General features: G+C 46.3%; 1 protein-coding gene across 1 annotated transcript; it reads left to right on the forward strand.

Annotated features, from left to right (window-relative positions):
- Positions 1-390: 390 nt before the first annotated feature.
- LOC138794575 (gastrula zinc finger protein XlCGF26.1-like) lies at positions 391-23,140 on the forward strand. The gene is made up of 5 exons (XM_069973337.1): positions 391-635; positions 6,419-6,527; positions 7,281-7,445; positions 7,534-7,690; positions 21,945-23,140. The coding sequence occupies exons 2-5, from the start codon at positions 6,435-6,437 to the stop codon at positions 23,072-23,074; spliced, it is 1,545 nt and encodes a 514-aa protein (XP_069829438.1). The 5' UTR covers positions 391-635; positions 6,419-6,434; the 3' UTR covers positions 23,075-23,140.
- The last annotated feature ends 3,071 nt before the right edge of the window (positions 23,141-26,211 follow it).

Consider the following 26,211-nt stretch of genomic DNA (forward strand, 5'->3'; position numbering starts at 1 on the left):
TACTGTGCTATCAGGTACTGTGCTATCACCCACATACTGTGCTATCACCCACATACTGTGCTATCACCCACATACTGTGCCATCCGGTACTGTGCTATCAGGTACTGTGCCATCACCCACATACTGTGCTATCACCCACATACTGTGCTATCAGGTACTGTGCTATCACCCACATACTGTGCTATATATACTCCTGAGCTCCGCCCCTCAGATCACATGATCCGATCACATGTTCAGATTCCTCCCCCTAACCTTTATACTGCAGAACTCCGCCCCCTCAGGACACATGATCACATCACAGGTCCTTCATCCTCCCCTATTTCTTAGGCTGCTGAGCTCCGCCCCTTCATATCACATGATCACCTTACAGATCCTTCATCCTCAATTTGATACAGAAGCTTGTTGCCAGGCAAAGCCGCTCTGCTCCGTCTCGTCGCCCTGTTAGTGTTTCCATCCTTATTACCTTAGGATAGATGGATGGATTTCTGTCATTGTAGGATTACTAACCCCAACCGCTGGAAGTTTCCTGCAAATACTCCATCCTTCCCACTGCAGAGCCCCCCTTATATGGGTCACATGACAGTGGCATCATGGCAGGTCCTGCAGTGTCCTGAGTCACAGTGGCTGCTGGTCAGGTAGGTGCTATCACCCACGTGCTGTGCTATGAGGTACTGTGCTATCACCCACATACTGTGCTATCACCCATATACTGTGCTATCACCCACATACTGTGCTATCACCCACATACTGTGCTATCAGGTACTGTGCTATCACCCACATACTGTGCTATCAGGTACTGTGCTATCAGGTACTGTGCTATCACCCACATACTGTGCTATCACCCACATACTGTGCTATCACCCACATACTGTGCTATCAGGTACTGTGCTATCACCCACATACTGTGTTATCAGGTACTGTGCTATCACCCACATACTGTGCTATCAGGTACTGTGCTATCACCCACATACTGTGCTATCACCCACATACTGTGTTATCAGGTACTGTGCTATCACCCACATACTGTGCTATCATCCACATACTGTGCTATCACCCACATACTGTGCTATCAGGTACTGTGCTATCACCCACATACTGTGCCATCACCTACATACTGTGCTATCACCCACATACTGTGTTATCAGGTACTGTGCCATCACCCACATACTGTGCTATCAGGTACTGTGCTATCACCCACATACTGTGCTATCAGGTACTGTGCTATCAGGTACTGTGCTATCACCCACATACTGTGCTATCACCCACATACTGTGCTATCAGGTACTGTGCTATCACCCACATACTGTGCTATCAGGTACTGTGCTATCACCCACATACTGTGCTATCACCCACATACTGTGCTATCAGGTTCTGTGCTATCACCCACATACTGTGCTATCAGGTACTGTGCTATCACCCACATACTGTGCTATCAGGTACTGTGCTATCAGGTACTGTGCTATCACCCACATACTGTGCTATCAGGTTCTGTGCTATCACCCACATACTGTGCTATCAGGTACTGTGCTATCACCCACATACTGTGCCATCACCCACATACTGTGCTATCAGGTACTGTGCTATCACCCACATACTGTGCTATCAGGTACTGTGCTATCACCTACATACTGTGCCATCACCTACATACTGTGCTATCACCCACATACTGTGCTATCAGGTACTGTGCTATCACCCACATACTGTGCTATCAGGTACTGTGCTATCACCCACATACTGTGCTATCAGGTACTGTGCTATCACCTACATACTGTGCCATCACCTACATACTGTGCTATCACCCACATACTGTGCTATCAGGTACTGTGCCATCACCCACATACTGTGCTATCACCCACATACTGTGCTATCAGGTACTGTGCTATCACCCACATACTGTGCTATCAGGTACTGTGCTATCACCCACATACTGTGCTATCACCCACATACTGTGCCATCACCTACATACTGTGCTATCACCCACATCAGGGCTCCAGACTAAAAAATTTACCTAGGAGCCATTGGCTCCTAACCTGAAAAATTTAGGCGCCAAATAGAATATTTGGTCGCCAACATTTTAAAACATGTAAAATTAATGTTATGTTACATGGGACTTACTGTGTGCAGAGGCCGCGGCAGCCTCCTCCTCCTCCTCCTCATCCTCCTCATCCTTTAGATTCTCTCTTTTCTTAGTTTGAAAACGTTCAACATGGAAACTTGCAACTTGACAACCATATACCCCCCTGCTGCCGGTGTGTTCCCTCAGCCAGCTGCCATCTTACCGGCAATGATCTACTATATATATATATAGCCCCCGGCAGCCGATGACATATAGCCCCTGTGGCAATGTATATGGGAAGTGGTACTGTGCAGTGTATACATACACACACACTGAGGGAAGTGGTACTGTGCAGTGTATATACATACACACACACTGAGGGAAGTGGTACTGTGCAGTGTATATACATACAGACACTGAGGGAAGTGTTACTGTGCAGTGTATATACATACAGACACTGAGGGAAGTGGTACTGTGCAGTGTATATACATACAGACACTGAGGGAAGTGGTACTGTGCAGTGTATATACATGCAGACACTGAGGGAAGTGGTACTGTGCAGTGTATATACATACAGACACTGAGGGAAGTGGTACTGTGCAGTGTATATACATACAGACACTGAGGGAAGTGGTACTGTGACTATACATACAGACACTGAGGGAAGTGGTACTGTGCAGTCTATATATACAGACACTGAGGGAAGTGGTACTGTGACTATACATACAGACACTGAGGGAAGTGGTACTGTGCAGTGTATATACATACAGACACTGAGGGAAGTGTTACTGTGCAGTGTATATACATACAGACACTGAGGGAAGTGTTACTGTGCAGTGTATATACATACAGACACTGAGGGAAGTGGTACTGTGCAGTGTATATACATACAGACACTGAGGGAAGTGGTACTGTGCAGTGTGTACATACACACACACTGAGGGAAGTGGTACTGTGCAGTGTATATACATACACACACACTGAGGGAAGTGGTACTGTGCAGTGTATATACATACAGACACTGAGGGAAGTGGTACTGTGCAGTGTATATACATACAGACACTGAGGGAAGTGGTACTGTGCAGTGTATATACATACAGACACTGAGGGAAGTGGTACTGTGCAGTCTATACATACACACTGAGGGAAGTGGTACTGTGCAGTCTATACATACAGACACTGAGGGAAGTGGTACTGTGCAGTCTATACATACAGACACTGAGGGAAGTGGTACTGTGCAGTCTATACATACACACTGAGGGAAGTGGTACTGTGTAGTCTATACATACCCCCCCCCCCTCGCACCCCACACGCACTGACTACCGCGCCTGGCCGCCATCACAACAGACACACTACCAATCCCCCGCCCAGGCCGCGGTCCCCCCACACACATTACTGGCCGGCCGCCACCCCTGCCGTCCCTCCGGTTGTACTCACACACTATCCACAATCTTGGTGCCGCTGGGGTGAACTTGAAGAACCGCGGCGCCGGGTGAGGAGAGGCGGGAGAGAAGCGCTGGAGGAGTGTGGCGCCTCTGCGTCCGTCCGTCCAATGAATGACGGACGTGCTGGATGACGTCACTGGAGAAGCGTGTCCCCGCACACGTCATCCAGCACGTCCGTCATTCATTGGACGGACGGCCGCAGAGGCGCCACGTGATTCGGCGCAGCGTGCGGAAGGCGGAAGTCCTTAAAGAGACAGCGCGCCGCCGGGGCCAGTCGCAAATGGCGCCCAGATTAATAAATCTGGGCGCCATTTGCAAGATGTTAGTCGCATTGGCGACCATTTTGGTCGCCATCTGGAGCCCTGCACATACTGTGCTATCAGGTACTGTGCTATCACCCACATACTGTGCTATCACCCACATACTGTGCTATCAGGTACTGTGCTATCACCCACGTACTGTGCTATCAGGTACTGTGATATCTCCCACATACTGTGCTATCTCCCACATACTGTGCTATCACCCACATACTGTGCTATCAGGTACTGTGCTATCACCCACATACTGTGCTATCAGGTACTGTGCTATCACCCACATACTGTGCTATCACCCACATACTGTGCTATCAGGTACTGTGCTATCACCCACATACTGTGCCATCACCCACATACTGTGCCATCACCCACATACTGTGCTATCAGGTACTGTGCTATCACCCACATACTGTGCTATCACCCACATACTGTGCTATCAGGTACTGTGCCATCACCCACATACTGTGCCATCACCCACATACTGTGCCATCACCCACATACTATGCTATCAGGTACTGTGCTATCACCCACATACTGTGCCATCACCTACATACTGTGCTATCACCCACATACTGTGCTATCAGGTACTGTGCTATCACCCACATACTGTGCTATCAGGTACTGTGCCATCACCCACATACTGTGCCATCACCCACATACTATGCTATCAGGTACTGTGCTATCACCCACATACTGTGCCATCACCTACATACTGTGCTATCACCCACATACTGTGCTATCAGGTACTGTGCTATCACCCACATACTGTGCTATCAGGTACTGTGCTATCACCCACATACTGTGTTATCAGGTACTGTGCTATCACCCACATACTGTGTTATCAGGTACTGTGCTATCACTAACATACTGTGCTATTACCCACATACTGTGCCATCACCCACATACTGTGCTATCAGGTACTGTGCTATCACCCACATACTGTGCCATCACCCACATACTATGCTATCAGGTACTGTGCTATCACCCACATACTGTGCCATCACCTACATACTGTGCTATCAGGTACTGTGCTATCACCCACATACTGTGCTATCAGGTACTGTGCTATCACCCACATACTGTGTTATCAGGTACTGTGCTATCACCCACATACTGTGCTATCACTAACATACTGTGCTATTACCCACATACTGTGTTATCACGTGCTGTGCTATCACCCACGTGCTGTGCTATCACCCACGTGCTGTGCTATCACCCACGTACTGTGCTATCACCCACATACTGTGTTATCAGGTACTGTGCTATCACCCACATACTGTGCCATCCGGTACTGTGCTATCACCCATATACTGTGCTATCACTAGCAGGGACAATGTGATACTGTCACCCAAATACTGTGGAGAGCCCCCTCCCCAGTATCAGTATACAGCTGTTGTTCCTCTATGCTTCAGGTGTTTCCAGCTGTAACATCTTATGCATTGTGATGGTTCTAATAAGCTTTGTCCTAAGTGCCTAAAAGGGTATCCCCCCCCAATATTATTTTTGCATGAACACGTTACCCACCCCTAGTTTTCCATCTTTCCAATATAAAGTTATTATGGATTCTGCACAGTTTTGCTGTTATTTAGATGCATTCACCCCCACCGAACACATAGAATCATCAGACCTCAGTCCACTCTGACACGGCTCCCTGCTCCTGGCCCCCACCCTCTGAGACGGCATCATGTGTCCTCAGCCTCTTCAATGGGCGGGTTAGTGCTTCTAATGCTGCGTTTACACGGAACGATTATCGTGCGGATTTGCACAATAACGATCGAATTCGAACGATAATCGTACGTGTAAACACAGCGAACGATCAAGCGAGGAGCAAGAAATCGTTCATTTTGATCTTACAACATGTTCATGTTTGCAAAAAAATCGCAGATCATTTCGTGTAAACAGTCGTTTACTGATTTTACCTATGTGCGAGATAGGCTTAAGCGATCGCAAAACGATTTTTCCGTACGATATATCGTTTCGTCTAAACGCTGATTGTTCTAAAAAAAACATTGTTCTTTTGATATCGTTAATCGTACGATCGGGCGAATTATCGCTCTGTGTAAACGCAGCATAACCCAGTCCACTGAAGAGAGAGAGGACACTGACAGCTGCTGCTGCTAATCACTGTCTCCCTCTCTGAAAGCAGCCCCCCTCATTTCCCCCGAATGTGTGAACCCCACCTGATGGCCGCCAGCGGCTAACCCCCCGCAACTGAACCGATGCTGGCCGCCAGCGGCAACACCGACCAGCCCCCCTTCCCCGACCCCACCCCCGCGAATCACCCGGTGATGACTCACTTGCGGCCGACCCACCCTTAGTGGGAGGAAACCCTAGCCCCTCTTTGATAGGGTTCCATTGATTCTGATGAGTCATGTCATGGAGGGGCTGGGGTTTCTTCCCACTGGGGGTGGGTCGGCCCGCCGCCAGTGCTTCAGCCTGGGCCTGGTGGTACAGTCACTTTAATTTTTTGGCTCTTGGGGGGAATATCCCTTTTAATAAGTGAGGCTGTGTGTGTTACATATGCTGAGGCCCCTGGCTGTGACATAAAGCCCCGGGAGGACTAGCCCCTCCTTATGCTCCAGTTGTCTCCTCTTCTCCCCCAGACGCTTCTTCTCCTGAATGACCCCCCCAAGGATGGAGAAGGACAGGAATGAGATCAGTAAGAGAATATTACACGTCACCTTGGAGATCATCCGCCTGCTGACCGGAGAGGTAACTTCTCTAGATTTCCACCATTCTTGTCTGGGCTCTTTGGGCCCCTCCCTCCCCCGCTCTATGTTCTGGATCTGGTCTCGTCCTTTTAGGTGCGGTGGTCTCCAGCACTGACCCCAGTAGTCCAGATGTGTCTCCTCCTCCTCACTAGAGCTCTATACAGGGGGACAATCTCCTCTTTGTAGTGAGGAGGAGGCAGGAATACTGCAAACAAACAACGAAGGTGCCGAAAATAACCTAGGGGGTCCAGGGTACATTTAAACAGAATGCACACTAGTGCAAAGGGCCATTAGCCCAAAGGGCCCCGGATCACCCCTGGTAAATCAATTAAAACATAACTTTTAATAAACTAGTATATACTTAAAAAATATAAACACCGTGATAGAGTTAAAAACACTCCCAAAGTCCACTAATACTAATATGTTTATGTCCACCAGCCACCGGCGGAGTGTTAGGTTTTAATCAGCTACTCCCAAAGTTCTCAGACCGAGTAAACTGCAGCTATTCAGTAATAATACATAGTACCACCGGCTGGTGGACATAAACATATTAGTATTAGTGGACTTTGGGAGTGTTTTTAACTCTATCACAGTGTTTATATTTTTTAAGTATATACTAGTTTATTAAAAGTTACTTTTTAATTGATTTACCAGGGGTGATCCGGGGCCCTTTGGGCTAATGGCCCTTTGCGCTAGTGTATATTTTGGCAGGAATACTGAGCTCAGTCCCCTGATTGTCTCTCTCCATCCCCAGGATTACACCATAGTGAAGAAGACATGGGGGGAGGGTGTGGCCTTCCCCCAGGAGTCAGGAGGGCGGAGCAGGGCCCGGGGCCCCATCACGGAGCCTCCATCACTGATACATGAGCAGAAGATCCTAGAACTCACCCACAGGATGACTGAGCTGCTGACTGGAGAGGTGACACTGGGGAATGCTGGGAGATGATAGAGTAATCCAGGAGGCAGCAGGCTGGGGGGGATGACTGTGTGATCATTGTGTGTGTCAGGTTCCTATAAGGTGTCAGGATGTGGCCGTCTATTTCTCCATGGAGGAGTGGGAGTATGTAGAAGGACACAAGGATCTGTACCGGGGGGAGCAGCCGCTCATGATGGAGGATCAGCCGCCCATGATGGAGGATCAGCCGCCCGGCCTCACATCACAAGGTAACAGGAGACATGGAGAATATTATAGCAGATCTGGTCTATCTGGTGGTAGAAGAGAGAAGTGCAGGGATTGGGACTTATGGGCCACTAACCAGTAATATGGGGTCACCTCTGTGCACATTATACTAGGGTCTTTCTCCTTTGTATATTGCGTTAGCTAAAGGGTAACTCCGGATAAGGAAAACTTGTTTTCCCCCCTCGTCTCCACGACAGCACACCTGAGATTGCCTCCTCCTGATCAGGGACAGGAAAAACACCAGAGAGGTTAACCCCCCCCCCCTTCCTCCAAACACCAGTGTTTTTCCTGTCCCTTTCAGGAGCAGGAGCAGAGAGGTGCTAGGGCTCTGTGTGGTCCTGGCAGGTAATTTTACTCACGGTGGAGAGGATCGGGCGAGATTCAAATCATTCCCCTTCCTCTGGCTGGCCCACTGCTCGCTCGGGAGCTGAACTGCAGCTTCCCAGCCTCATTTTTCAGTGTCTCCTGCAGACGGTCTCAGGCTGAATCCAGGGGACGCCCGCATAGGCCAGCTTCACCCGATCCGACTCCCGCCTGGCTGAGGCCTACCATCCGAGGTCTGGTGACGTCCACGCTGCGCGAAACGTCACTTCCGGTGCGCTGCCGAAAACCGGAAGTTCGGCCTTCTAACTACGGCGGCTTCGGCAGGAGGACCGGAGCGCAGAGGAGACGCCTATTTCACTTCCAGATCGGCACCAGGTCACGTGGGCGCTTATTTGGCGCCAAGATTCAAACAGCAAGTGTGCTGAGTGAATGGACACTGCTCCTGTCCAAGCAAAGGACCAGAAGCAGTCCATTTTACAGCACTAAGGGAGCTCCTATACACTGTGAGTGTCGGGTCTCCTTCCTGCAGCAGCAAGGCAGCAAGATGAGATCTCCTGCCACTTCAGCTTCTGACAGGGAATCACCAGTCCGGATCGTGAGTATGGCCTCAGCAAGCCTTACTGCTGATATATGGTGTTATATATGCTCATCCTTCTCCTATTTTTATAGGATGACAAGGATTCAAATGCACAAAAGCCTATTGTTTCCTCAAGGAGATGTGCAGTATGTGGTACAGACTTGGATCCTGTGGGCAATAATCCTCTGTGTAGCAGATTGAGATTCGTTTAGCACTGGCTTCTAAACCGGGTCCATCTGCCACAAAACATTCCACTCCTCCTAAAAGGAAACGTGTAAAACCTGTTATTTCTGATTCTAATGATGAAGATAATAATCTTGCTATAGATGTGTATAATTCTGACCGTGACAATCCTACCTCCGATGTGGAAGAAGGGGAGTGTGTTGAGGAGGAACCTGGTGTCCCCAGGAAATATCTATTTAGTCCAGAGGACACTCAGGAATTAATCAAAGCAATTAGAGCTACCCTCAATATTACAGAGGAGGAAAAGCCTAAAACTATTCAAGATCAAATATTTGGGGGTCTTGCTTCCAGTAAACCTATTGCCTTCCCAGTACACGAAAATATTCATGCTATGATTAAATCCGAGTGGGCTAAGCCAAAAAAAAAGCTCCGTCCTTCCCAAAGGGTTAAAAAGACGTTACCCCTTTGAAGAAAAGGACAGTACAGACTGGGATACAGTTCCAATGATTGATATCCCAGTGGCTAAGGTTGCTAAAAACACCTCTATTCCATTCGAGGATGCTACCCAGCTGCGGGATCCCATGGATCGTAAAGCTGAGAGTCTCCTAAAAAAGACTTGGGAGGTAGTAACAACTATGTTAAGGCCGAATGTTGCATCTACTTGCGTAGCCTGAACCCTGATTGTATGGCTAGAAATACATCTCCAGGGCAAAACTCCTAGAGCTAAAATATTAGAGTCTCTACCAGTCCTTAAAATGGCTACTAGCTTTCTGGCTGATGCATCAGCAGAAGTAGTTAAGATGTCGGCCAGAGCTTCGGCCCTTGCTAACTCTGCTAGAAGGGTTGTATGGCTAAAATCCTGGACTGGGAACATGGCTTCTAAAAATAAGTTGTGTTCCCTCCCTTTCCACGGTCAGTTTGTCTTTGGTGCAGACTTAGACAAGATTCTGGAAAAGGCAGGGGACAGAAAGAAAGTTCATTCTACAGATAAGCCTAAATCTACTAAATCTTCCTTTCGTGGCCAATCACGATCAGACCAGTCCCAGAGAAGTAATAAGGGTAAAACAGGTCGCTGGTCTTACAATAAGGGGGGTAAAGGAAAAAACTTTATCTTTAACCCCAACCAAGATAAGTCCGCTACCAAACAATGACTCCATACAGGTGGGGGGGAGACTTTGTCATTTTGGCCCTACATGGAGTGCTCTAATCCCAAACACATGGATAACCCAAATAATCAACCAAGGTTATATAATAGAGTTCAACTCTTCCCCCCCCCCCCCCTCTCGTTTTGTGGTAACAACTCAGGGCCATCAGACTCAGAGTCAGATACTGAAAGGTGTTCAAGAGCTTATTCAACTAGGCGCAATTTGTCCCGTTCCAAAAAATCAGATAGGTCAGGGTCATTACTCCCGTCTGTTCTCAATCCAAAAACCAAATGGAAAATCACGCACGATCATCAATCTAAAGCCACTGAACAGATTTGTGACCTACAGAAAATTCAAAATGGAAACGGTGAAAACAGCATCACAATTAATAAAAAAAGGTGCTGTCATGGCAACGATAGACTTAAAGGATGCCTACTACCATCTGCCCATACATCCGACATCCCAGCTGTATCTCAGGTTCGCAATAAAGGTCAACAAACAGATTTTTCATTACCAGTTTGTATGTCTACCATTTGGTCTCTCCTCTGCTCCCAGAATCTTCTCAAAGGTCATGATAGAAATGATGGCGATTCTCAGAGAGGAAGCGATTGTAATCATCCCATACCTAGACGACATACTGGTGATTGCCGACTCGAAGTCTATCCTAGAGACCCACCTCCAGAGGACCCTACAACTTCTTCAATCTCTGGGGTGGATCCTGAATATGGAGAAGTCAAATCTAACTCCAAGTCACGAAAAAGTCTTCCTGGGAACCCTGCTAAACTCCCGTCTCCAGATGTCCTTCCTGCCAGCAGAGAAGCAATCAAACCTTCAAAGTCTCATAAGAAAGTTTGTATCCCAAAAAACTTGCCCGATACGTCTAGCGATGTCAGTTCTGGGTCACCTGACATCCTGTATCCAGTCGGTGGCATGGGCCCAGTTCCACTCAAGGCCACTCCAGAAGTTAATCCTGTCCAAGTGGGACAAGAAACAAACGTCCCTCGACAAGACAATTTGTCTTCCAAAAGACACAAGGTTGTCTCTGCGTTGGTGGCTTCTAAAGAAAAATCTAGAGAAGGGAGTACACTGGCATCAACCCGACCTAGTCGAGATAACGACCGACGCAAGTGCGACAGGATGGGGAGCTCATCTACCAGGTCTGTCGCTGCAAGGAACATGGAGCCAGTCGATTCAAGAAAGATCCTCAAACTTCAGGGAGCTAATGACAGTATGGAAGGCACTAAAAGCATCAGAACATCTCACAAAAAAATCATCATGTTCTGATACATTCCGACAATATGACGACAGTGGCATTCATTCAACATCAAGGAGGGGCTCGTCACAGTCCACTCCAGGATCTAGCACACAAAATATTCGAGTGGGCAGAACAAAACATAATATCCCTCTAAGCGGTTCACCTAAAAGGGTCTTGGAACCTAGAGGCGGACTTCTTAAGTCGTCAGACCATAGACCCAGGGGAGTGGTCCCTAGTCCCTTGGGCCTTCGACATGATAAGGGTAAAATGGGGATTTCTGATACTCGACCTGTTTGCAACAAAGAAAAATGCAAAGGTAAAACTGTTCTACTCCCTCAATCCAAGGGACTCTCCAGCAGGGATAGATGCGTTAAATCAACAGTGGCCGCAGGGACTTCTATATGCATTCCCTCCGATTCCACTAATATCCCGAGTACTAGCAAAGTTCAGGACTCAAAAGACCACGCTAATACTAGTAGTACCGGCTTGCCCAAAAAGAGTGTGGTATCCTCTTCTAAAAAGCCTGGCAATAGAGGATCCCATATTATTTCCAGCAAAACAAGACCTTCTCATGCAAGGCCCAGTACATCATCCATCAGTCCAGAGGATGCACCTATCTGCATGGATACTGAAAAATCCATACTAAAAAGGAAGGGATTCTCTCCGAAGGTTATTGATACCCTTCTCCTCAGCCGCAAGGACTCTACAAAGAAAATTTATTTAAAAATCTGGAAAAAATATTCTTCCTGGTGTGGTCCAAAATTCTCCCTTGACTCTCCAGATATGCCACTCATTCTGGACTTTCTCCAATCAGGCTTGGATCTTGGTCTTGCCCCAAGTACTCTGAAGGTGCAAGTATCTGCTCTAAGTGCCCTATACAATTCTAAGCTGTGTGACATCTCCTGGGTAACTAGATTTCTGAGGGCAGCAGAACGCATCAGACCCAGAATCAGGAATCTTCATCCCCCATGGAATCTTAATACGGTTCTGTCTGGCCTATCTAGCCCCCCTTTCGAACCAATAGTTTCCATTTCACTCAGACAACTTACCTTAAAAACTATATTTCTGGTAGCTATTACGTCGGCACGTAGAGTAGGTGAACTCCAGACCCTCAGCATTCAAGAACCCTTCTTAAGTATTCTGGATGACAAACTAGTCTTTAAATTAGACCCTAACTTTTTACCTAAAGTAGTGACATCATTTCACAGGTCCCAAGATATTGTGGTCCCCTCCTTCTGCCCTAACCCAAAAAATGAAAAAGAAAGGTCCTTTTAGTACTACAGTACATAGATGCTACCAAGTCTTGGAGGGTAGATAAAAATCTTTGTCCAGTTTGCGGGGGTGAACAAAGGGAAAAAAGCATCTAAGAGCTCCATCTCCCGATGGATTCGCCTCGCTATATCTGAAGCCTATAGTGTCATGAAACAGACTCCCCCCATTTCAGTCAGGGCCCACTCTACCCGGGCTATGTCCTTTTCTTGGGCAGAAAAGGCTTCAGCCTCAGTTGAACAAATTTGTAGGGCAGCTACCTGGACGAATTTGAACACTTTCTCTAAGCATTATCGTCTAGATGTCTCTTCTGCTGATGACACGGCTTTTGGACGTAAAGTCCTTAGTGCTGTTGTCCCACCCTAGGTGTTTCTCTGTTAGTTCTCAGGTGTGCTGTCGCGGAGACGAGGGGGGAAACGGTGATTTATACTCACCGATAATTCTCTTTCTACGAAGTCTCCACGACAGCACCTTAACATCCCACCCTATTACTTGGTTACGGTTTTCATTTAATATTATAATTCACGTCTTCCTTCTCGGTGTTCTTCTTTAAAATACACTGGTGTTTGGAGGAAGGGGGGGGGGGGGGGTTTAACCTCTCTGGTGTTTTTCCTGTCCCTGATCAGGAGGAGGCAATTTTAGGTGTGCTGTCGTGGAGACTTCGTAGAAAGAGAATTATCGGTGAGTATAATTCTGTTTCTATTAAAAGTTCTATAGATGTGTCTATACAACGTATTACTGTATCTGTACAGTTCTGCCACACTGGTAACTGATAGAAATCCAGGAAGTGAAGAAATATGGCCTCTGTGCCAATCCACATTGTCTCCTGCTCCTTCTGCTCTCCCACCTTAGGAGACAAATATCCCATGCCTCTGTCTCACATTGTGTGTGTTTGCTAGACACAGGCTGATTATGCAGAGAGGGGGCAGTCCGTGATTCACCATCTCTGACCAGCCAGAAGCAGGTGTTTCAACTTCGCTGATTGTGCAGAAGTCTACAGAGAATTTAGGGCTGTGTTCACACATGTTGGAGTGTCATTGCAGTACTGCAGCATCTGCACAAAAATGATGCAGTGACACAATTAGTTAATGCTAAACAGCAGAGAGGATAAGAGCGGGCACTGCCAATCCCACCTGCACAAAAAACAAGTCATAAACAGTATATCCCATGTAAGATAATATCGATAATAATCAATAGTTGTGGGAATCAAATTAAAAGATAAAAGATGCTTGATCATAATATGTGCGTGGAAAGGAAAATAAAAATCAAAATTTAATTTAAAAAGTTCTTTGCTTTATTCCAATATCCGCATTACAGGTAGAGAATACAGCGCTGTGTGGGTGGGACCACAATGAAATGAAGTACTGCAAATAATTCAGTAACACAAATCTGCAATGTGTGAACACAGCCTAGATGTTCTGCAATAGATTTGGGTAGGGAATAGGCAGGGTGGGGGACTGTGATGGAACAGCTGAGGGAAAGCATTGCATTCTGGAACCTGTAGTACTGAGTACATCTGCTCAACCAGGAAATACAGAAACACAAAACAGAACAAAAAAAAACCAAAACAAATGTATTTTTGGTAGTTTCAAAAGTGGGATAGACAGGTAAGTATTGTTATATGCTTCTGCAGAAGTTTCATTTTTTTTCTACCTCTACCCGGAGTTCCCCTTTAAAGAACAAGTGAATTGCTGATGAGCTGCTCGGTGATTAAGATTGATGACCATAAACTGCAAGGTGGCTGGGCCTTGTAGTGCGACAATCGGGAGGACGCCCAGGACTACCAAAAGCTGAAAGGTGAGATCCTGGCACGCTTGGGGGTCAATATATATGTTCGGGCCCAACGTGTATATCAGTGGGGGTTTGTGGAATCCAGAGCCGCCAGGTCTCAAGCCTATGACCTGCTGCACCTGGTAAAGAAATGGCTCCAACCCGAGACTTTAACTCCAGCCCAAATAGTGGAAAGGGTGGTGGTTGACCGATTTGTGCGCAGTCTGCCGGTCACTATCCAGCGCTGGGTAGGCCAAGGTGACCCAGGCAATTTAGACCAGCTGGTTGGTCTGGTGGAACGTTATGTAGCTACCCAAGACTTGGTGCGAGACTGCACCCCTGGCCGGAGGCCACCCCGTCCCATACCCCCACTTGCAGTGGCTGAGAAAAAGCTTCAACCTCCTGCTGGGAGTAGCTCCCCACCAAACCAACGTTCCCCAAGGTTACATGAGGTCCCCATTATCCGCTGTTGGCGCTGTAATGGTCCGGGACATGTTGCGGCAAGGTGCCCCTTAACCTCTGAGCCTATGGACTGTGGCTATACTTGCCGGACATCCTTCTATGCCCGACCTGCTGTTAGTGTATGTACCGCTAACCTCCCGGACAAGGATAGGGCACCTCCCATGTGCCCAGTGTCTATCGGCAGGTGCAGGGTCAATGCTCTACTGGACTCGGGGAGCCTGGTGACCCTAGTACGGGATACCCTGGCGCTTCCATCTCAGTTCACTAAGCGCAAAGTTGGAGTGTTGTGTATTCATGGAGACTTGAAAGACTATCCTACTGCCCAGGTGGTAATAAAAACTCCTGCAGGGGAGAAAGTCCATGAGGTGGCAGTAGCGTCGAATCTGCCATATGACCTGATAATAGGAAGAGACTTTCCCTTATTCTCTGCATTGTGGCCATCATTTTTGAATGTCTGTCCCCAAGAGTCAGGCAGAGCAGAAGCTGAGGGTCCTAATCCAGATGTTAAGCCAGAACCATGGGCCACCGAGATAGAAGGGCCAGCCGTAGGGGTGACCGCCACTTCGGTGGATGAGATGGAGACAATTCCAGTGAATGTAATGGTTGGGGATGTAGAGGACTTGCCACCGGGCCCCGAATTGTCAGATCTGGACATCTCTGGTGACAATTTTGGCACGGCGCAACTCCGGGACCCGACTCTGTCCCGAGCACGGGGGAGTGTCTTAATGGTCGATGGTGAACCACAACAACAAGGAGCTGAGGCTTCCTCGTTTTGTGGTTCACCACAATATGTTATATCGTGTCACTCAACTACGTGGGGAGAATGTTGAACAATTATTAGTGCCCCAGGCATATCGTCACCTGGTACTAAATCTTGCTCACCAACATGTGTTAGGTGGACACCTTGGGGCACAGAAAACCCAGGACCGTATACTGCAGAGGTTTTATTGGCCTGGGGTATTCAAAGAGGTGGAGGAATTTTGTAAGTCTTGTCCGACCTGTCAGATAACTAGCCCCCAGCAGCACTTCCGCAGTCCTCTAGTACCCCTCCCGATTATAGAGGTACCATTCGAGAGGATTGCCATGGACCTCGTTGGTCCAGTTCCAAAGTCTGCTAGGGGTCACCAACACATCTTAGTAGTTATTGACTATGCAACCCGGTACCCGGAGGCGGTGCCGCTGCGCCATACCTCTGCCAAACTCATAGCTAAGGAATTAATGGAGATGTTTTCAAGGGTAGGGTTACCTAGAGAGATACTGACAGACCAGGGGACTCCCTTCATGTCTAAGGTCATGAAGGAAGTCTGCAAGTTGCTTGGCATTAAACAGTTAAGGACATCTGTTTACCACCCCCAAACGGATGGTCTTGTGGAGAGGTTTAATCAAACTTTGAAAAATATGCTGAAAAGAGCAGTGTCTAAGGATGGGAGGGACTGGGACCTGCTTCTGCCCTATTTAATGTTTGCAGTGCGAGAAGTGCCCCAGGCCTCTACTGGGTTCTCGCCCTTCGAACTTCTTTATGGCAGACACCCCCGAGGCTTGCTCGACGTGGCCAAAGAGGCGTGGGAGCAACAGCCTACTCCACACAAGAGTGTCATTGAGTATGTTACTAAAATGCAGGAGCGGATGGAGACAGTGATGCCCCTTGTCAGGGAACATATGGAGGCAGCTCAGCAAGCCTCCATATGTAGTCAGGTCTACAATAGAGCAGCTCAGGTCCGGAACTTTAACCCAGGAGATTGGGTTTTGGTTCTCGTACCGACTGTAGACAGCAAGTTCCTTGCGAGGTGGCAGGGCCCCTACGAAATTCTGGAGAAAGTAAGCAACGTAAATTACAAGGTACATCAGCCTGGTCGGCGGAAACCGCAGCAGATCTACCATGTCAATTTACTGAAGCCATGGAAGGATAGAGAGACTTGTGTTGGCTGCCCACAGTCGGTATGTTTAGGGGAAGGGAAGCTAGCTCCTCCGACTGTTTCAGGGGAAGCAGCTGCCAGAGTACGTGTTGCTGACAGCCTTTCACCAAAACAGGCTCAGGAAGCCAAGGAGTTCATTAGTCGGAACACGGACGTATTCCGTGAGGAGTTATTAGGGGATTAGGGGAGAGATGTATGGAGAGGAGAGGACAGTATGTGAGGAGGTATCAGGAGATTAGGGTAGAGATGTATGGAGAGGACAGTATGTGAGGAGGTATCAGGAGATTAGGGTAGAGATGTATGGAGAGGAGAGGACAGTATGTGAGGAGGTATCAGGAGATTAGGGTAGGGATGTATGGAGAGGACAGTATGTGAGGAGGTATCAGGAGATTAGGGTAGAGATGTATGGAGAGGAGAGGACAGTATGTGAGGAGGTATCAGGAGATTAGGGTAGAGATGTATGGAGAGGAGAGGACAGTATGTGAGGAGGTATCAGGAGATTAGGGTAGAGATGTATGGAGAGGAGAGGACAGTATGTGAGGAGGTATCAGGAGATTAGGGTAGAGATGTATGGACAGGACAGTATGTGAGGAGGTATCAGGAGATTAGGGTAGAGATGTATGGAGAGGACAGTATGTGAGGAGGTATCAGGAGATTAGGGTAGAGATGTATGGAGAGGACAGTATGTGAGGAGGTATCAGGAGATTAGGGTAGAGATGTATGGAGAGGACAGGACAGTATGTGAGGAGGTATCAGGAGATTAGGGTAGAGATGTATGGAGAGGAGAGGACAGTATCTGAGGAGGTATCAGGAGATTAGGGTAGAGATGTATGGGGAGGAGAGGACCGTATGTGAGGAGGTATCAGGAGATTAGGGTAGAGATGTATGGAGAGGACAGGACAGTATGTGAGGGGATATCAGGAGATTAGGGTAGAGATGTATGGAGAGGACAGGACAGTATGTGAGCAGGTATCAGGAGATTAGGGTAGAGATGTATGGACAGGACAGTATGTGAGGAGGTATTAGGGGATTAGGGGAGAGATGTATGGAGAGGACAGGACAGTATGTGAGGAGGTATCAGGAGATTAGGGTAGAGATGTATGGAGAGGAGAGGACAGTATGTGAGGAGGTATCAGGAGATTAGGGTAGAGATGTATGGAGAGGACAGTATGTGAGGAGGTATCAGGAGATTAGGGTAGAGATGTATGGAGAGGAGAGGACAGTATGTGAGGAGGTATCAGGAGATTAGGGTAGAGATGTATGGAGAGGAGAGGACAGTATGTGAGGAGGTATCAGGAGATTAGGGTAGAGATGTATGGAGAGGACAGTATGTGAGGAGGTATCAGGAGATTAGGGTAGAGATGTATGGAGAGGAGAGGACAGTATGTGAGGAGGTATCAGGAGATTAGGGTAGAGATGTATGGAGAGGACAGTATGTGAGGAGGTATCAGGAGATTAGGGTAGAGATGTATGGAGAGGACAGTATGTGAGGAGATATCAGGAGATTAGGGTAGAGATGTATGGAGAGGACAGTATGTGAGGAGGTATCAGGAGATTAGGGTAGAGATGTATGGAGAGGACAGTATGTGAGGAGGTATCAGGAGATTAGGGTAGAGATGTATGGAGAGGACAGTATGTGAGGAGGTATCAGGAGATTAGGGTAGGGATGTATGGGGAGGAGAGGACAGTATGTGAGGAGGTATCAGGAGATTAGTGTAGAGATGTATGGAGAGGAGAGGACAGTATGTGAGGAGGTATCAGGAGATTAGGGTAGAGATGTATGGAGAGGAGAGGACAGTATGTGAGGAGGTATCAGGAGATTAGGGTAGAGATGTATGGAGAGGAGAGGACAGTATGTGAGGAGGTATCAGGAGATTAGGGTAGAGATGTATGGAGAGGACAGTATGTGAGGAGGTATCAGGAGATTAGGGTAGAGAAGTATGGACAGGACAGTATGTGAGGAGGTATCAGGAGATTAGGGTAGAGATGTATGGAGAGGAGAGGACAGTATGTGAGGAGGTATCAGGAGATTAGGGTAGAGATGTATGGAGAGGACAGGACAGTATGTGAGGAGGTATTAGGGGATTAGGGGAGAGATGTATGGAGAGGACAGTATGTGAGGAGGTATCAGGAGATTAGGGTAGAGATGTATGGAGAGGAGAGGACAGTATGTGAGGAGGTATCAGGAGATTAGGGTAGAGATGTATGGAGAGGAGAGGACAGTATGTGAGGAGGTATCAGGAGATTAGGGTAGAGATGTATGGAGAGGAGAGGACAGTATGTGAGGAGGTATCAGGAGATTAGGGTAGAGATGTATGGAGAGGACAGTATGTGAGGAGGTATCAGGAGATTAGGGTAGAGATGTATGGAGAGGACAGGACAGTATGTGAGGGGATATCAGGAGATTAGGGTAGAGATGTATGGAGAGGACAGGACAGTATGTGAGGAGGTATCAGGAGATTAGGGTAGAGATGTATGGAAAGGACAGGACAGTATGTGAGGAGGTATCAGGAGATTAGGGGAGAGATGTATGGAGAGGACAGTATGTGAGGAGGTATCAGGGGATTAGGGTAGAGATGTATGGAGAGGAGAGGACAGTATGTGAGGAGGTATTAGGGGATTAGGGGAGAGATGTATGGAGAGGACAGTATGTGAGGAGGTATCAGGAGATTAGGGTAGAGATGTATGGAGAGGACAGTATGTGAGGAGGTATCAGGAGATTAGGGTAGAGATGTATGGAGAGGAGAGGACAGTATGTGAGGAGGTATCAGGAGATTAGGGTAGAGATGTATGGAGGAGAGGACAGTATGTGAGGAGGTATCAGGAGATTAGGGTAGAGATGTATGGAGAGGGGAGGACAGTATGTGAGGAGGTATCAGGAGATTAGGGTAGAGATGTATGGAGAGGAGAGGACAGTATGTGAGGAGGTATCAGGAGATTAGGGTAGAGATGTATGGAGAGGAGAGGACAGTATGTGAGGAGGTATCAGGAGATTAGGGTAGAGATGTATGGAGAGGACAGTATGTGAGGAGGTATCAGGAGATTAGGGTAGAGATGTATGGAGAGGACAGTATGTGAGGAGGTATCAGGAGATTAGGGTAGAGATGTATGGAGAGGACAGGACAGTATGTGAGGGGATATCAGGAGATTAGGGTAGAGATGTATGGAGAGGACAGGACAGTATGTGAGGAGGTATCAGGAGATTAGGGTAGAGATGTATGGAAAGGACAGGACAGTATGTGAGGAGGTATCAGGAGATTAGGGTAGAGATGTATGGAGAGGACAGGACAGTATGTGAGGAGGTATCAGGAGATTAGGGTAGAGATGTATGGAGAGGACAGGACAGTATGTGAGGAGGTATCAGGAGATTAGGGTAGAGATGTATGGAGAGGACAGTATGTGAGGAGGTATTAGGGGATTAGGGGAGAGATGTATGGAGAGGACAGGACAGTATGTGAGGAGGTATCAGGAGATTAGAGAGGGGTTTTTTAGACATTATGCAGTGGAGGTACTTTAAAGGGTCTTATCCAGGATTAGAAAAATATGGCCACCTTCTTACAGAGACAGCACCAGTCTTGTCTCCAGTTTTGGTGCAAGTTTTCCAATTTAGTTCTATTGAAGTGAATGGATCTTAACTGCAAACCGCACCAGAGCTAGAGAGAAGGGTGATGCTGTCTTTGGAAGAATGTGACCATGCCCCTTCCCCATCCACCCTTCCGACATTCCTCAGATTCCACCGCTGCCCGCTTCCCTCTGCTTCCTGCAAGCACTTTCTGCATCAAGGTGGCGTTAAAGGAAGCAGACGGCATCAGGGAACTAAACTAATGCTATTTGGTATTGAAGAACTCATTGGGGGAAATTTATAAAATGGCCGCCTGAGGCGTACGCCAGGGAGAAGGTGTAGATTCGCCCCTTCTCCCTGGCGTACGCACCGCTCGACCGATGGGTGGGCTGGGGGAGCTTGGGGGCGTGACCTCCTCCCGCACCTCATTTATCATGCTCGCAGGCATAAATCATGATCCAAATCTACAGTGAATCCTGCCGGGGAAAAGGGGGCGGGGCCTAATATAAGTCCGGCGTACTTGTTCGCGGGTCTTCATAAATCCCCCCCATTTTGTTGGTAAAGAAGCTGATGACTGGACAGGGACACACTATTCAAGTACAGTGAGACCTTGGATTACGATTATAATTCATTCTGAGAACATGCTTGTATTTAGAGATGATCGAATTTACAATATAAGAGAAGCGCTTCATGTGCTCGGCACTCAGTTTATATGCTAGCTGCCTTTTATTTCCTTGCCGATCCTCCCCGGGTGCCTGGAACAGCTGGATCTCGTCCCTGGAAACTGAGAAGTTTTTTAGGACCGAATCCAGCTTTTCCCGGCACCTAGGGAGGAGAGGCATGGAGATCAAAAGCAACCGCGAAAAAAATTGAGTGCTGAGCACATGAAGCGCTTCTCTTGTATTGTAGATCCACTCATCTCTACATGTAATCCAAATCAATTGAGTATGAAAGCAAATTTTCATATATGAAATAATTGAAATGCAGTAGATCTGCTTCACAACCCATAAATATCTATTCATGTAATGCAGCGTATATCACCAGCAGAATGGCAAGGGTTAAAGCTGCACACTGCATGCACAGGTCATCCGCTATGTGTTATTGGGTGGAGATCAGTGGAGAGAGCCGGATGAACTGTGCGGCAAGCTGATACATTGTAGGGAATCACTCGGCTCAATACCGGGACTATTTCTCTAACATTTGGCGGCTGCAAAGTGGCGGCATAATGTGAGTGTGCGTACTCCAGGACTGGAAACGACGTGCTGGATATCGGTTGACTTTTCAATTCTCTGTCAAAGTTCATGACTCTGCATTGGCAGTACAGCAGGGTGCAGTGTAGTGGCTCCCCATAGGGGGCGACCTGGAGCAGAGAAGGGGGATCACAGCTGCCTAGCGATCGCACCCAGTATGCGTGTGGTGAGAAGCTCTGGTTACCTCCTCCATGCACTGACCGGCCTCACCCCACTTCTGGCGTCTCTTCCAGCAGAAACGGATTGGCGGCGTCCCTGGAAAGTGAAGGGGGAACTTGCAGATTTCGAGGTGCACTGAAAGGGTTTGTGGGGGGATATGGCAGGCTACTATCAGGATGCAGACACACGGGGGGCTCATATTATGAAAAAAATCCCATTTACCAATTTACAAAGCATTGGTAGTACACGTTACTCGTAGTCCAAGGCCCCGTGTGTTTGTATCCTAATAGGAATGTTAAGAGATGTTTCTGCTTTGTGGTTTAAAACAAAAAAAAACCCCATACATTATGTGTTTCATCCTGACAGAGAATCCCGCTAAGAATGTTATATCCCTGCTAAGTGATACATTACAAGATGAAGATATTATGCCGCACTCCCTGGAAGGAAACCTCCTCACCCCTAATGTACATCCAGGACTTCACACTACGTATCTGTCGTATAATGCTGAGGAACCCTCCCCTGACCGATCATGGATTCTTACCACAGGCACTGATCAGAAAGGGGAGAAAAGGGTTCAATGTGATGAATGTGGGAAATATTTTACAAGAAGATCCAGTCTTTTCATACACAGAAGAATTCACACTGGGGAGAAGCCGTATTCATGTTCAGAATGTGGGAAATGCTTTATTACTAAAGGCAAACTTAGGAATCATCAGAGAATTCACACAGGAGAGAAGCCATATTCATGTTCAGAATGTGGGAAAGGTTTTACAAATAGATCAGATCATGTTAGACATGAGAGAGTTCACACTGGAGAGAAGCCATATGCCTGCGCAGAATGTGGCAAATGTTTTATTACTAAAGACAGACTCAAGGCTCATCAAAGATGTCACGCAAGAGAAAAAATATATACATGTTCAGAATATGGTAACTGTTTTACAGAAAACTCAGATCTTGTTCATCATTTTAACATTTACATGAGAGAAAAACCATATTCATGTTCAGAATGTGGGAAATGTTTCTCAAAAAAATCTAATCTTATTAGACATGGGAGGAGTCACGCAGAGGAGAAATTTCCATGTTCAGAATGCGGGAAATGTTTTAAAGATAAATCAAATCTTGTACGACATGAGAGAAGTCACACAGGGGAAAATCTGTTTTCATGTTCTGAATGTGGAAAGTGTTTTACAGATAAATCACATCTTGTTAGACATGAAAGAATTCACACAGGAGAGAGGCCATTTCCATGTTCAGAATGTGGGAAATGTTTTGTTACTAAAGACAAACTAGAGGTTCATGAAAAAATTCACACAGGAGAGAAACCATTTACATGTTCAGAATGTGGGAAATGTTTTATTACCAAAGACAAAGTGGAGGCTCATGAGAGAATTCACACAGGGGAAAAGCCATATTCATGTTCTGTATGTGGGAAATGTTTCACAAAAAAGTCAAATGTTGTAACACATGAGAGACGTCACACTGTAAAGATGATTTAATGTTTAAAATAAGGAAAATATTTTATTATTGTACATTACATTTTTCTCATTAAACTCATCAGAGAAGAAACCATATTGGTATTTAGTGTGTGGGAAATGATAAAATTTGGTTATTTACAGGCATTTTTTTGAGTGGAATTATCGTGGATTTCCCTGGGGTCCTTGGTTCCAGTCTGAATTATCTGCATGATCCATCCTCTGCCCTGCAGGAAAGAAAATACACATCGGAATGGCACTTGGAATCTCAGGGTGGGTTGCAAATTTTTACAAATTGTCAGGTTTGTAGGGTTTTTTATGAGGATTTTCAAAGTACTTTTGACTTCAGTGAGATGTCAGTTCTTAAAGGGAACTGCCAGCACATGTGTATATAAGGGATGACACCGTTCTATAGATCCTCTGTTCCGTGGTCTTTGTCACTGACAGGAGTGCTGGCACTCACCCCTCTCTGTCTCCAGGCCTCCCCCACCTCCTTGCAGGAAGATTCAGCTTTGGCTTTAGATGAGAGCTGGATGGGTGACATGCCTCTGTGACTGTCACTGGGAAATGATGTTGGAATGGAGGATCTATATAAAGGTAATAACAGACTGTCAGCACTTATATACCTTCACATTCTGTCAATCCCCCTTTAATCCCTTTATATGGCCTTGTAAATGTCTCTGTTACATTTTTCATTTTCAATGTAAATGCCTGAGGGATATTTTAGTCAGGCATGTTGTGTCCCCCATAAGTGCAGCATCTGTTGTTACGCCCATTCATCCACCAACATACTATCATAATCCTCAATTTGACATGGAGGCCTATAGATCCCAATAACAGATCCCTATAGATGCCACCCATACCAATAACATCCCATCCTTGCTCCTCATTCCTCACTCGCTGCAGCCGATATTACGCGCACCGTCAGCAAGCGGGTTAGTACAGGGGGGCACAGGATGCTGCGGTAGGGGCTCCCTGGACGATCCAGCAGGTCTGCTGCTGCCACTCCTATTACACGGAGCGACGGCCAGCAGAACGTCGTTATCGTTAAACAAAAATCTTTCAACATGTTGAAAGACATGGATCAGCCGGCATGCACAATCATTGCCTTTTAATAGTAGCTATTACACCGAGCGATTATCAGCCAAATTCAGCCTTAACAGATGCCTATAGATTCCACCTATCATATTAACAGATCCTTATAGATGACAATGATCCTAATAACAGATCCCTATAGATAACACCTATCCTAATAACAGATCCCTATAGATAACACCTGTCCTAATAACAGATCCCTATAGATAGCACCTATCCTAATAATGGATCCCTATAGAGAACACCCATCCCAATAGCACATCCCTATAGATCCCAGTAACAGATTCGTATAGATCCCAATAACTATCCTAATCTATCCTACCCATCCTAATAACAGATCCCTATATACACCTATCCTAATAACAGATCCCTATAGATAACACCTATTCTAATAACAGATCCCTATAGATAACCCCTATTCTAATAACAGATCCCTATAGATAACACCTATTCTAACAGATCCCTATACATAACACCCATCCTAATATCAGATCCCTACAGATAACACCCATCCTAATAACAGATCCCTATAGATAACACCGATTCTAATAACAGATCCCTATAGATAACACCGATTCTAATATCAGATCCCTATAGATAACACCCATCCTAATAACAGATGCCTATAGATAACACCCATCCTAATATCAGATCCCTACAGATAACACCCATCCTAATAACAGATCCCTATAGATAACACCGATTCTAATAACAGATCCCTATAGATAACACCGATTCTAATATCAGATCCCTATAGATAACACCCATCCTAATAACAGATGCCTATAGATAACACCCATCCTAATAACAGATCCCTATAGATAACACCCATCCTAATAACAGATCCCTATAGATAACACCGATTCTAATAACAGATCCCTATAGATAACACCCAACCTAATAACAGATCCCATAACACCGATTCTAATAACAGATCCCTATAGATAACACCCATCCTAATAACAGATCACTATAGATAACACCGATTCTAATAACAGATCACTATAGATAACACCCATCCTAATAACAGATCCCTATAGATAACACCCGTCCTAATAACAGATCCCTATAGATAACACCGATTCTAATAACAGATCCCTATAGATAACACCCATCCTAATAACAGATCCCTATAGATAACACCCGTCCTAATAACAGATCCCTATAGATAACACCCGTCCTAATAACAGATCCCTATAGATAACACCCGTCCTAATAACAGATCCCTATAGATAACACCCGTCCGAATAACAGATCCCTATAGATCACACCTATCCTAATAACAGATCCCTATAGATAGCACCTATCCTAATAATGGATCCCTATAGAGAACACCCATCCCAATAGCACATCCCTATAGATCCCAGTAACAGATTCGTATAGATCCCAATAACTATCCTAATCTATCCTACCCATCCTAATAACAGATCCCTATAGATCACACCTATCCTAATAACAGATCCCTATAGATAGCACCTATCCTAATAATGGATCCCTATAGAGAACACCCATCCCAATAGCACATCCCTATAGATCCCAGTAACAGATTCGTATAGATCCCAATAACTATCCTAATCTATCCTACCCATCCTAATAACAGATCCCTATATACACCTATCCTAATAACAGATCCCTATAGATAACACCTATTCTAATAACAGATCCCTATAGATAACCCCTATTCTAATAACAGATCCCTATAGATAACACCTATTCTAACAGATCCCTATAGATAACACCTATCCTAATATCAGATTCCTACAGATAACACCCATCCTAATAACAGATCCCTATAGATAACACCGATTCTAATAACAGATCCCTATAGATAACACCGATTCTAATAACAGATCCCTATAGATAACACCCATCCTAATAACAGATGCCTATAGATAACACCCATCCTAATAACAGATCCCTATAGATAACACCCATCCTAATAACAGATCCCTATAGATAACACCGATTCTAATAACAGATCCCTATAGATAACACCGATTTTAATAACAGATCCCTATAGATAACACCGATTCTAATAACAGATCCCTATAGATAACACCCATCCT

This window comes from Dendropsophus ebraccatus, chromosome 6 (genome assembly GCF_027789765.1).
Source record: "Dendropsophus ebraccatus isolate aDenEbr1 chromosome 6, aDenEbr1.pat, whole genome shotgun sequence".
Taxonomy (NCBI): Eukaryota; Metazoa; Chordata; class Amphibia; order Anura; family Hylidae; genus Dendropsophus; species Dendropsophus ebraccatus.